We start from the raw sequence: 13626 nt of genomic DNA on the forward strand, positions 1-13626 counted from the left end.
TTTACGGAGCAATGCACTATGGGAAATGTAGTGTGATGGTAATTTAAGTTGTATTTACTTATCCAAAATTACAATTCTTCTCTTTATGTACATTTTTTTGTTTTTATTTCACACTTGCTTTGGTAATGTAAACGTCTGTTTCCCATGCCAATAAAGCCCTTTTGAATTGAATTGTTACACAAGAGCAAGAATACAACAGCAGGGGGTCAGCAGTTGGGTTCAGCCATGATCCAGTTTTTCAGGACTTTTCATTTTGAGCCCGTACAGTATGTTTGGTTTATTTCCTTAAATTAATTTAAGAATAAGTTTGATTTATATCACTGTTTAGGATCGTTTCAGAGGGCAGATGTCATTTTTTCCCATTAGTAACTGAGGGTTAACAGAGTTATTCTAATATTTTAAACTCTTAAAAATGGTTCATTCACAAATATATGTTCTGTATTGCACTTTGAGACTAGTGACATACTTTATTGGTTATCTGTGCATGATAAACAGTGGCCTGCTTCATTTATAGTTGTTTGAAAGTACTACTGCTGTTGCCTTAGGAAGAAAATGGTATCAACACACCATTTATGCTCAACTTCCACCTATTTTTATTTGTGAAGAACAAATTTGTTAGTGTTGCATAGGCTAAAGTTGTGGAATTAAAACAGTGTTATGAATTCACATTAAAATGTAATTTCTGTAGGTTTATTAGATTTAATTTCAGCACCATTCTCTGTTCATATAGCATGGCACAGTCATGGTTTTAATACCTCTCCTCATGTGGGGGAAGTAGCCTATTAGATGTAACAAGGTTATATTTATTGGGATTTACAGGAGCCTTGTGTTTATCTTGTTATCTACATTACATCTACAGACTTGTGAAAAAAATATGTAAAAGTTGTAATGTAAACTATGTAAATCCAAACTAAAGCTTTCATCCGGGGGCCAAATATTTTTTCTGGAGGGCCTCCATCTGTATGTCAATGGGTTTCTCTTGATCCATGTTTGTGGTTATTGTTGTTCTTTTTCTATCACCCCTCTGGATAAAAAATGTTAACATTATCATTTTGACCAAAGTGTAAATATTTTGTTAGTGTCCAAGAGCAACAGGATATTAGCTGATGATATGCTGTCAAAACTCATGGTTGTTGAATGCCTACGAAATTGTTTTACCTTTGTGATAAGATGTTCCAGTTTTAATTTCCAGTGCAATAATACCTATTTTTCACAGATAACACAGGAAAAAAAACCTCATTAGATTCTGTGGCAGCCACCCAATGGAGCTGCATGATTCATAGTTTTGCTTCGTAGGCCAAATTACCTTTTTTAATGCATGTGCACCAGTCCAGTCTATAGGCAGTTTAACAATCTAAGAAAAAAACCCTTCCTTGAGTTTAACTTTAATGTTTTATAAGTTGTAAAACAGTATGACACCAAGGAATTCATTTATATACTTAAGAGACTCAATCGAATGAGCTGTAATAACATGTTTCTGTAAAGAGGTGGCCTTTGGTGGTTGGGGAATCCAATCCTCTGGTTCTGATCCCCCTGGATCAAGTTAAGAGCAAGTGCTGACCTACAAGTTCAAAGGGGCACCTTTGGCCCTGATCCTCTTTGTTAACGTTATTTGGATTTCTGATATCTAGCTGAAGATTGCGCTAATACCTTGGCCTCCAGAAATCTAGAGCTTGTGCTCAACAGCTTTGATCCCCTTCATGGCATTTCCCAACTGCTGGCTTTTTGTGTTATATATATATATATATATATATATATATATATATATATGGCAATATGACAGTTTTATCTGACAAAAGCACAATTGAGTACAACTCATTTTATACCTCAGTATCCAAAGGATCCCTTCTTCCCTCAGACCCCTACTACTAGTGAAATCATGAATCTTACCAAACGTAGCTTACACACTTACCCGAGCTTTTCAGCAAACCATACACACCTATGACAATACCTTATTTTCTCATTTCTTGTGTTTATCGTTTAAGTTTCTGGGTTTACCTTTTACGCATCCCCTCGCTCATGATCTCCAATGTAACAGCTTTATAAAAGAGAGGCATTGGAAATTGCATAGTTTATATTAAGGGAAAAAATGCCCCTGATAAATAAATACATTTTTACAATTGCCTCTTAGAAATACAGGTTTCTGGGGATCCAATCAAATGAATTACTGTATAACCTTTGAGCAATGAGAAAATTACCAAGTACTACATTTTTGTTTCTATGTCAGCCTCTGTAAGTACAAAATGGTGGTCCCAACTTGATGAGAGGCTGGAGACAATTTCTCTGGAAATTTATGTGACGTAACAGGTTCTTGTATATTCTTGACTGGATGTATTTTATGGTTCTAATCACCATGAATATTTGCTTTACTCTTTTTAAACTCTAGGTTGTGTTCAACAGCTTACTATGAGTCTAGTGACAACCTGGGAGTTAGATCACTGAGAGGAAGACAGAATTTACATTTTAGTTTGTAAAGGCCCTTTAACAGCTCCATAGTTCTTGAATACTCAGTACAGTAGTTGATTTTTGGTGGTATTACTTTTATTCATACTTACCCCGAAATGACTTGGGACCAATAATGACGTGGGAAATGCAATTTGTTTAAGCTGCTTTGGTTTGTTCAACAAATGTTTATGTAAGCTCATATCAGATATAATAAGCAATCAGTTATCTATGGGTGACCTCTTAAGATCAACATGTTCGGTAGTGAAGATAAAATGATAAGTAAATACAAAATTGATAAGCATCATTTTCTCTTCCAAATGATGCTTAATGGTTATGTGATTATATGTTGTTTTAACATTTTGTTTTGTATTAATGGCTTGCGTTGTAAATGTCCTACTTTGCATGCCTCCTGCCTCATTCCATTTAGTATTTCATCCTCTGTTCAGCTGATTTATGTTTTGCCTGCTTTATACTGTTCTGATTTTACGTTTGTTTTATTGTTGTTTCAATGGTTAATCTGGCCTGTGTGCACTGTCCCTGTAGAAATAAATGAAATGAGATGGCATGTTTCATTTTGGCCTGTGTCATGCACCCGATGAGATGAAAGGTTTCATTAAATACATTTCTTCTTCTACATTTTACCTCATCATTCCTTACTTACCTACTTCTGTAAACATGATAATTCATGACCAGCTGGACATGCTCAGCCTTTCCAAGTGCAGACACATCAGTACTTGTAAGTTGACAAAACACTTGACAGACTTCATAATTTTTTATCTGTAAGTCTTTTTATAAGTCTGTTAGAGATGTTTTTTTTCCACTTTTTACAAAATCAAGGAGAGGAATCAAAAAAACCAAAAACACTTTGCAATTCTCTTGGAGAATGCCCCTTTAGTGTGCCTGTATGTTTCACTCTGGCTGGCACACAGTCTTGCACTCCACTCAATACTGCTGTCTTCATGGCCTTGTGTAGCAGCACTGTGGGGGGTGGGGGGGGGGGGGTAAAAAAAAAAAAAAAAAAGGTATAGGGATGTAGAAAAACTTATGAAGATAACAGAAAGAGAATTGAAACACAGAGCTGATGAAAATACAGAAACAGAGATGAGTAGGAAGGGGCAGAGTAAGATGAGGGAAGGGATACACGGAGTGTACAGTACTGCACGCCATGACTGCCTCAGCTGTCTTGTGCTTGTCACAACAGCTTTAATTCTCTTCTTCCTCCAAAGTCTTCTCTCCCTTTACAGTTTGGTTGATAAGGGATGCAGTCGCTATTGGCACTGAGTTCAAGAAGGCAGCCGAAGAGTTCCTTTGCCCAGCAGGAACTGCAGGACACGGTCCACCAGCAGAGCGACAACAAAGTCCACCACCAGAACCTGGGCAATGATTAGTTTGAACTGCAAGGAAGTAAATAGGAAGCAGGTTACCTCATTGAGTACATCATTGTTTCAAGGCTATAGCAACAAAAAAATATATCATAAAATAAGTTGAAAGACTCAGTATGTCAGTTCACCTCAGTTGGAATATCTACAAGGGCAAACTGTTCGTTGAATTCTGGTGAGGAACCAGTAAGGAGTCCCACAATCGCTAAACCAGACAGAGCGATACTCCACAGAAGTGGTCGATTCTCGCTGAGAGACTCCATGAAGGGATGACCCTATTCAACACAACAAGAAATGCAGTAAGTATATGAAATGTAAGAATAACATATATATATACACTTTGTCAATGCTCAACTAGCCTATAAATTGCTGATCATAAAAAAAAAAAATGCAGAGAGTCTATGCAGAAACAACAAATAATAACAGCATTAAGAACAAGTACCTTGTAGTTAATGGCAAAGGTGGCCATCTGCATGGCCATGGACATTATATACACGGTGCTGTTGATTAGGCTGGGTTCAAACTCTTTGTATAGGTCTACAAACCGATCCTCTCTGCAACAGAGAAAAGAAAAAAGTGTGATGTTTTACTTTGTAAAAACAGAGCTGCTGTTCACTCTTGTTTTGTCTCTTCCTGTCTCTTACCTGGGAGGACTTCTGCTCTGCGCCTCTCTGTAAAGGTACACCAGACTACAGAAGTGAACAGTAAACTGCAGCAGTACGGTCAACACCGTATAAAGATTGAAGATGTTTGGTAAGGGCCGCTCCCGAGACAACGTTTTCAGTGGCTGCATAAACAGGAGAAAAAATATATATTAATTTGATTGCTATCATAAACAATAGACATGTGTCAGTAAAGATGAACTTGATTCAATCACAAACATGTACATCCTTTAATCTTGTATATCCTGTACATCCTTATATAAATTCTCACCTTTGACCTAGAGATGAAGAGGAAGCATCCAGCCAACAGCAGGCCCTGCAGGGTTGCTTGGAAATCGCTGAACTTGACCCCCTCGAGGTAGAGTACAGACTGGCTGTAGGCCAGCACCAGGGCATTTAGAGCAAGGATCTTAAACATCTGTAGTGTTGTCACCAGAGTACAGCGGCCTTGCTTTATTACATGGCAGACTGGGGAAAAAGATTAAGTGACAAGTTTCAGATGTTGGGAGCAGTTTTATGTTTGGATCTTTGCCAACTGTGTCAAGGACTGAAATTACAAGCGTGTAATTTACTCACTGCACTGTATGGAGGAGAGTTTGGAGGTGAAGGGGGCAGCGATGGAGGCATCACCCAGTTTTACTATTTGTACCTGATCCTCTTCAAGTTCCCGTAAGACTTGACTGATCCTCTCCTGTTAAAGAACACACAGATGTTTAGACCAGTGCATTGTTACTTTATAACCTATAACCTATCATTTGGGCTGCAGGCTAACATGCTGCATTCATACGTCCTATGAACATAAATGGAGTATCAGCTGGGTGAAGAGAAGACAGACTTTAAGTTCCTGGTAACTATTCCACTAAGAATCAGAAAGGAGGCACTTGTACTTTTTAGTAAATTACAAATACACACACCTTTTGTGCTGCAAGCTGCTCTTCTCTCTGGGCCATCACCCTCTGTCTGGCTGCCCTGGAGCTCAATTTGCCTCCTGAACTGACAGGTGGTGAAGGTCTGGTTTCTGTCGTGGGGGCCTCCTTCTCTCTCCCCCGTTTCTTTCTTTCAGGCATGCGTTCAGGAGCATTGGCTAACAGGGCAACACCTGAGGAAAAACAAAACTGTCATGCCTAAGTCATACAATATATTGAGACATAAAATCAGTCATGTGACTGGTAAAGCTTACCTATGTGGGCATGCTTGAGAGCTCCAACATCATTTGTACCGTCACCACACATCAGCGTCACATAACCCAACCCCTTAAGACTGGTGATCACAAATTCCTGAAAAACAACAGACCAACAGCTTAATAATTCTTCCAAAACACCATTTAAGTTCACCCTCAAGTACCTTTTTCATATACCATCAATACTAAAAATAGTGATTCCCTACATTTCCCAGAATGCCTCTGAACAACCCAAAAGATATATACTTGAGTTTGTTCCACTTAGAAAAAAATGAGTAATGTCCCTTACTTAAATAAATCATATCTTTTTGGTTGCAATTGTATTACAGCCTGCTTCCTATTAATTCTACTTCCTCTGTGATGAATCTCACGGTATTATTGGTGAACTTTGCTACAAAATCCAAATAACCAATACAGCATTTTCTGCAATATAAGTCCATTATAGCTATACATATTGCACACCGAATGGGACCCCGAAATGCAAGGTCTGTTTCTAAAAGTTAATATTTTTTAGCCGTGTATAAAAGTGAGAGTTTTCTTAAAGAGAAACAGAAACAGAACATGATTTTCAAGAGACTTCCACCTGCTGCTTAAGGACCTACCTTCTGCTTTGGACTGACACGGGCAAACACTCTTATGTGAGGCAAGAGGGTGTGGAGTAGCCGGGGGTCACAGCACAGTCTGGCCAGCCCCTCCCCTGTTACACACAGGTCAAACTGATGCACGAATGAGGAAACAGAAGGAGGGGGCAGTGGTACATGCACAGTACCATCAATGGACTCCCATTGCCATTTACCTGGGAAAAAAACAAAAACAACATCAGTCGTACATAATTTTGTGTATGTCCTTGATCAAAATACCTGCCACAAATGAATCACTACAAAAGTCCTTGTGCTGTTTAGCTACTTTTTAAATACTGACATTGTTCTCTCAAGTAATAAATGTGATTCTGTAAATTGATGACTTACCCTGATTGGGGCCTTGCTGCAATATAAGTGTGTGTTCTTTCTGGATGAAGTGGAGCTCTCTCGCTACATGGCACGCTGTTAGGGGGTTGTCGCCTGTGATCATAACCACCTGACAGCAGAGGAAGAGGAATCATCCATCTTAAAAATCAAGCAGTTTCAGTTTGTGTGCACACGTGTGTGTTAGCAGCTTATTTACATGATGAGATGCTTCCTGGATCTCTCTGATGACAGCCTTGCTGTCACTCTTGAGGGGGCAGGACACAACCATGAACCCGACGAAAGTCAAGTCGCATTCCAGAGAATTGCGACTCATCTCCCGGACCTATGTGACACAAAAAGATCCAGCTCAGTTTCAAACAAAATCTGTTCTCGTCAGACTAAACTATTCTGACCGATCAGATAATCTCTGACAGTAAGATAAAGTAAGAACCTGTTGATGACTGAGGTGTCCCATCTCTTTGTAACCCAACGCAAGCACTCTAGCACCTTCTCGTGACATTTCCTTGTGGACTTCATCATAATTCTCTGGACACTCTGCAAACTACAATCACAGCCACGTTAGAACAAAAGTATGAACACTTAATTAGGCTAAACCATGGCTGAGTATGTATTAAGGATGGTATACATATGTACCATTCCTCGGAGTGTCTCTGGAGCTCCTTTGACAGTTGAGATGTAGCAGAGTTCGGTGGATCCCAGTTTCTCGTAGGAGGCCAAGACTGACATCCTCTTCAGAGCGCTTGCAAAGTGGAAACGCTGGTGGATCTTAAGTCCCTGGGTTTTGATGCCACGTGGAAATACCTTTTCATCTGATCAAAGAGACAAGAGTCAGTGAGGCACAGACAATTATGCCTTGTGCCATTAAGAGAAAATGTATCCAGATGGATAATTGTCTTGTTCTTTTTTTTTTTTTTTTTTTAAAGTGAGGCCACTAACATGTTGTTTACTGTTTAACATATACAGTTATAATGAGGAAACATTTCCCTGTGTTTGAAGACAAGCATTACTTTACTTAACTGGTTGGATTGCACCAAAAAGCTAAACAGATTTGGTGCAACAGGAAGACTGTGCTGCAACTCAGAAATACATGCAAATTCAAGAGGGACACATGACTGTATGCAGCCCAACACAAAAAAGTGGCATGTTCTTTCACACACACCTGCCACTGACCTGAACTTTACATTTAGTGGAGGTAATTTCCTTGTACCTTTAGTGAGGGTCCAGTCAGCAGCGGTCAGCATGGCCTTCTCCAGTGGATCTCCGACCAGCTGTCCGTCATCCAGAGTGACCAGTGAGTGACACGTGGCCACCACCCGATGTGTCTCGACTGGGATCTCAGATACAGGCATCACCTCCTTTCCTTCTCTGTCATAAATGCAAATGTCAGACACTGACATTCTCCACATAAAGTGTATGAAAATGATAACTAACCGTAGCACAGAGTGTTTGAACAGCTTGTTTGAACGTCACAAATTCGGTTGTATTGCTAAACACTAAGAACGGTGGGCAGTGTTTACCTGAGGCCTGCTACTCCTCGTACCACCAGACTGTCACTAGTCAGTGTTCCGGTTTTGTCAAAACAGCAGACCTCCACTTTCCCTGCAAATGGTATCCTGAAGGGCTCTGTACAGAATACATCTGAACAAGAGGAGAAAAAGAAGACTCAAATGAACCACTGCTGTTGCAAGCTCTGTATTACAGGCTGCTTCATGCAGCTCTTTACACAAATGCAAAACAGGAAGATATAAAGACTTACAAAGTTTGGCCAGAGCGATAAGAGATGTGTTAACTGCCAGAGAAAGCTCTATTGGGAGTTCTGGTGGAACCACTGAGGTGAGGATTAGGGTACACTCCAGAAACAGCTTGTAGCGGTTCCTGCTGACATCTTTGGTTCCTGAGGGAGTAAGAGGAAGAAGAAAGAACAAAGATAGTGCTAATGAGACATTACTTATGCCCTCACCTCTAGCTACTAGCTGTCACTTTGACTATAATTATGTCTGTGTTAAATAAATATTACATCAGAATGAGTCCATCCTGTCCCCCCTTACCTTCTACCCACACATAGACAGCTGCAGCGATGGCAAACACAAGGAGGAAGAGAATGAAGATGAAAGTCTCCAGGTTGTTTGCTGTCACTCTCTTCACACCAAAGAGGATGGTCCGTAACAGTTTACCCTAAAAGCAAGTTTGTATAAACAGTAAGTAGACATTCACGGCTCACTCAACATTTCCTTCAATGACGTGTTGTCTGATTCAAATACAGATATATAGCTAAATATAAAATAAAGACACACTGAAGTAGTCCCTCACCTGAGAGGTGTAGAATCCGGTTCTCAGTACATAGGCCACACAACCGTTGTCTACAGCTGAACATAACATAAAAGAGAAGATTAATGAGCTTGCACCTCATTTTGAAAAGATGGGAGAGAGACACACTATTGAATTACTGATTCACCGGCTAAAATATGTTGTTGTTAACAGATAAATTAAAAGAGGAATATTCACTTACGTTTGAGTCCAGCACTGGCCTTTAAAGGGGGGCTATGTTGGACCACTTTCGTCCCCCCGGAGATAATGTGGAGTCGAGAGTCTGTCTGAAGATCCAGGATCCTCTCTGGGTCCAAGTCCTCCACTGGCTCCTGCACACCCAATAATGTCAGCAGTTATTACGATACCTCACAATAAGCCCATGCCATTGGGCTGACGTTTACACTCAAAAGTCATTGTCCTCAGCACTGTATAGTGTTATCATATATGCAAGTTTGCCTCTAACCTTCATCTGGGGAACAGACTCTCCGGTCAGCATGGCCTCATCCACAATGCATCGGCCCCTGAGTAGTAGCACATCACAGGGTACCAAGTTGTCCTGAGGTGAACGTCCTGTGAAGCGGAGGATACACATGTGAAACACTCGCAGAGTCAGAGTGTGTTGAGAGAAGTAATAAAATGTTGACAGGACACTCACCTATTGAGACGAGGTCACCGGGGACGAGATCGTCACTTGATATAGGTCTCCACTTGCGGTTACGGTACACCTGCCAGAAAATACACAAAATTTACTTGGAATACTTTAAAAGACATAGAAATATACTGCAGACAGAGTTTTGTGGTACAAAATAAAATGTTTGTTCATCATTTTTATATACTAAACCCAAAATTTGATGAAGCTTACCTGAATCATGTAGGGCTTGTTCCCCATGCGGCGGATCTCAGACATATTCCTCATTTGCTGCTGGACTAGGGAGGCCTCGAACGCCACCAGCATGAACAGTGTGAAAACACTGTAGTACCAGTACTCATCCAAACACCACAGCCCAACACAGAACACCTGTTGAATGGCAGAGGATAGATGACTTCACCTGGGTAGGTCAACAATTTTAAAGGCATACTATACAGGATTTTCCTAAAAAATGTATAGACTAATACAAAGGTAATCCCTCTCAATCATCACTTATGACCCACTAGAATTGTGTAGCGGTGTATTTATCTGCAGCGACCCTGCCTTCTTCCTGTATTTTCTTATTATTTTACCGTGTTCGGGACGTTTCTGTGCGTCAACCTTTGCACAGTGGTTGTGTAGCCCCCAGTCAATAACAGTGCGCTGGGTGTGAGGTTGGGACTTATAGCGTAGTGACCAGGTTACATCGCTGTCTCTGTCTCTCTCCTCTGCTCCGCTCTGCTCTCTGTCTCTGTGTCGAAGAGCTGCAGGTCTGTGTGTCTGTTTGACCGAGGGCTGGGCTGAGCTACACACACGCAGAGCAGAGAGGCCACAGCGGACAGGATAAAGTTCTGCATTCACACACAATGTGGCACCTTCCTGCAGGGTTGTGCAGAGGTATGGGTGTGTTTATTTATGCTTTAGAACGTAACTGCCATGAAACAATCAGAAAATAATTATTTATTTATCTGATTCACGACTTTGTTCCTGCCAGCACTGCTCGCTCTCTTCATTCACTCTCTAGCTCACTCGACCACCACTGCTCTCTCACTCTCCTGCTTGCTGAGCCAGGGAGAAGGGGCCAAGTTTGAATGCTGTGTGTTTACAAACACCAACTGACAAATCCTGCATAGTATAACTTTACAGTCAAATTTTACAATAAAACCTGTGGAATTATACAAAAAACGCACAGACACATACCTGGAAAACAAAAAAGGGAGCTGTGGCCCTCTCTTTAAATAACTCTAGGAAATCTGGCACCACCATCTCAGCACGGTTTGTGCCGTAGCGCTTTTCTGCCACTCTGAGTTCCGCCTCCTCCTGGTAGCCACGCCAGGACTGAAAGAAGCCCATTGCGTGGTTGATGGGAAATGCTATTGGAAGGAAACATTTCTTCTCTTTGTGGTCAAAGATGTAGCGAATCTTTTGAAACTCAAAAGATAGAGTCCCCTCTCCGTTCTCATCCTGTTGGTCGGTAGAAGAGAAAGAGAGAACACATTTTCAGGCTTCATCAAAGGAAGGTATATTAATATTTTCTAAGATGTCCCTCTGAACACAAGAGAAAGAGTTAGCCTAATATTGTCAATCTAAACACAAGATTTACTACGACAATCTTGCAAAAACAAACTAAAACCAAATTTGCCCTTAATGATTTACTCTAAAAAACATGAGAAAAGTATCAAAATGATATTTTTCTTAGACAACATGTCCAATCACAAATGAGAATAGTAAATAATGACAGTTATACAGTTTACAGCCTACACTGAATGAATTAATATACAGTCACATGAGTGACTGGATTTTAAACAACTGGTAAGATTGAATAACTTGTGTCTCAAAACCTGATCTCTGCAGAAAGAGAATGAGACATCTTGAATGTTCCGAATGGAGACAACTTGGAGTAAAAATATGAACTCACCTGGTCCCTTTGTAGTGCCACAAGCTCAGCAGAACCGTTATTAGGGGTGGGTATAACCTTTGCCAGCGTAGCCTTGTTGGGGTTGGGTTCCTGTGTATACAAATCAACAGGTGACAAATTCACACACTGTGGCAGGTGACTTATTTTTGATATAGTTGTGCACCTCTGCAGCTTAGTTCCTCTCATTTCAGACATGTCCTGACCTACAGTTGCTTGATTAATATGAAAATCAGGCACATTCATAAAGTTTTCATTTGACTGCTTTATTTTTCAGTAGCATCTATACTCTCTTGTATAACTGCTTACAGAGGGAATACACAGAAAGCAACATGTTTATTACTATTCATGATCAGGTATTATCTTAAATATTGTGTCATGAAGAACAAATTTCCCCGTTAAATTGACAGCACAAAGGCGCTACTACTAGAAAGGTTTCTCCCAAAATTATTTTATGGAATAATGCTGAATGCTAGTTGAAAATAAGAGTTTCAGTTTAATTAACCAGTATCATGCTTGACAGGTGATTTTTTCACACAAGATATATCCTTATATATCTATCTGCAATCTGACTTCAGGCTTGCATGACACGATTTTCTTTCTTTATCATCCTCCACTATTGAAACTTCAAGTAAGCTTGATGAGATGAGAGTGTCATGTCATAGCAATTTTCAAATATCGATAAAAGTGTTTTAAATAAATGTATCCTGGATATTATGTCCACAAGTCCCACATGATCTTTACACATCTGTGATCTTTGATCTAACATGGTGTGTTACATTAACGCAACTTGTATTATTATTATTATCAATAATAATAGCACACTGATCAACATTTTGTACGTTTCATCTCATCCTCTTCGATGTAAAATTTAAACCTGTAGCAGATCTTCTCACTTAGAATATATGCAACATATTTTTTATTGTAAATTTCTTTCTTTTTATATTATTTAGGAATACCTTTATTTTGTGTATATTTTTGACTGTTATGAACCACAACACCAAGGCAAATTCCTTGTATGTGCAAACCTACTCGACAATAAACCTGATTCTGATACATTTTCTGAACTAAAACGAAAATAAAAATGTGGTAATGAAAACTGAAAGTGTCCTTTAATTAATGAAGTGTCATTGCTGATTCAGACGTGCAGTGAGAGCTCGGTCGGTTCAGCTACACAGACATCCCTCAATAAAATTAACCGGGGGTCAGAACACACACACACACACCTGCCCTTCTGTAGTGCCTTTGAGCAAGACACTGATTCTTGGATTCACGCTGACCCTGGCCTTTGACCTCTACGTACAAGGGTTTGGGACCAAACAGTGGGTCACTCACATACATCAGTAGACTTTAGTTGTGTTATTGTTGTTATTACTCATGTTTACCTTGGAACAAGTGAGCCAACAGTGCGCGTGGACGGACCAATAACCGGAGAGCGCCGTGAGGACGTGCGCGATCCCGATAGCGGCTAGCGCCAGGAGGCCTGCCTCCGGGTACTCCGAGGCACCGTACACTCCTAACCACACGTACAGCCAGCCTGGGTAGAGAACTGCCAGAAACGGGAGGACGGTGCCGTGCAGCAGCCGAGGCCTGCGCCTGTACAGCGTCACCGAGCTCACCAGCTCGTCGCCGGTGCCGCTGTCATGCTGGCTGTGGTTCACAGAGGGGGCCATTTGCGTCTCATCCGGTCCGTACATCCCGTCTGCAGCCATAGCCCCCTCTTTCTTTGTGTCGTTCATCGTACCTTGCTAACCCCTCTGCCCCCCTCTATCACCCGCCACCACCCCGTCGTGCTATAGCCGGTAAAAATACGATTCAACACACGGAGCGGTTCTCGGTCCAGCCTTCACAGCCCGTTTACTGAATCGTCCGTTCTCTGACCGTGGCTTCCGCATACGTAAACACGTAAAGACACGTAATGTTCTCTCAGTACAGCACGTCTTAACTGGGAAAATATATCTTCCCACATCTTCCCACATACTTTAATTGTTTCTTTTAGGTTAAACTTCACATGGCTCGTGTATAAGGAGGTTTCTTTGAACAAACATAAACTGTATTTGTTCTTCAATGCTGTAATTATGCAATTAAGTGGCTATCCCTTTAATACATGTCTCGTCATTGTAGGGGCGTGACCAAAGT

The 13626-nt window shown here is 40.7% G+C and overlaps 1 protein-coding gene across 2 annotated transcripts; it reads right to left on the reverse strand.

Annotated features, from left to right (window-relative positions):
* Window positions 1–3204: 3204 nt before the first annotated feature.
* atp13a1 (ATPase 13A1) lies at window positions 3205–13375 on the reverse strand. 2 transcript variants are annotated; one of them, XM_067615461.1, is made up of 25 exons: window positions 12873–13375; window positions 11491–11580; window positions 10773–11036; window positions 9807–9962; window positions 9600–9669; window positions 9408–9514; window positions 9144–9273; window positions 8945–9000; window positions 8683–8809; window positions 8391–8528; window positions 8152–8272; window positions 7842–7999; window positions 7268–7443; window positions 7065–7175; window positions 6831–6956; window positions 6635–6743; window positions 6269–6462; window positions 5667–5763; window positions 5401–5585; window positions 5063–5177; window positions 4758–4954; window positions 4469–4611; window positions 4267–4378; window positions 3956–4099; window positions 3205–3839 (listed from the first exon to the last, which is right to left on the reverse strand). In XM_067615461.1, the coding sequence occupies exons 1-25, from the start codon at window positions 13224–13226 to the stop codon at window positions 3729–3731; spliced, it is 3591 nt and encodes a 1196-aa protein (XP_067471562.1). In that variant the 5' UTR covers window positions 13227–13375; the 3' UTR covers window positions 3205–3728. The 2 variants fall into 2 exon arrangements, with proteins under 2 accessions (XP_067471562.1, XP_067471563.1); XM_067615462.1 differs by lacking the exons at window positions 10773–11036; window positions 11491–11580; window positions 12873–13375 and adding an exon at window positions 10166–10584 and having other exon boundaries at window positions 3207–3839.
* Window positions 13376–13626: the final 251 nt, after the last annotated feature.

The sequence above is a fragment of the Thunnus thynnus genome, chromosome 17, assembly GCF_963924715.1.
Source record: "Thunnus thynnus chromosome 17, fThuThy2.1, whole genome shotgun sequence".
Lineage (NCBI taxonomy): Eukaryota > Metazoa > Chordata > Actinopteri > Scombriformes > Scombridae > Thunnus > Thunnus thynnus.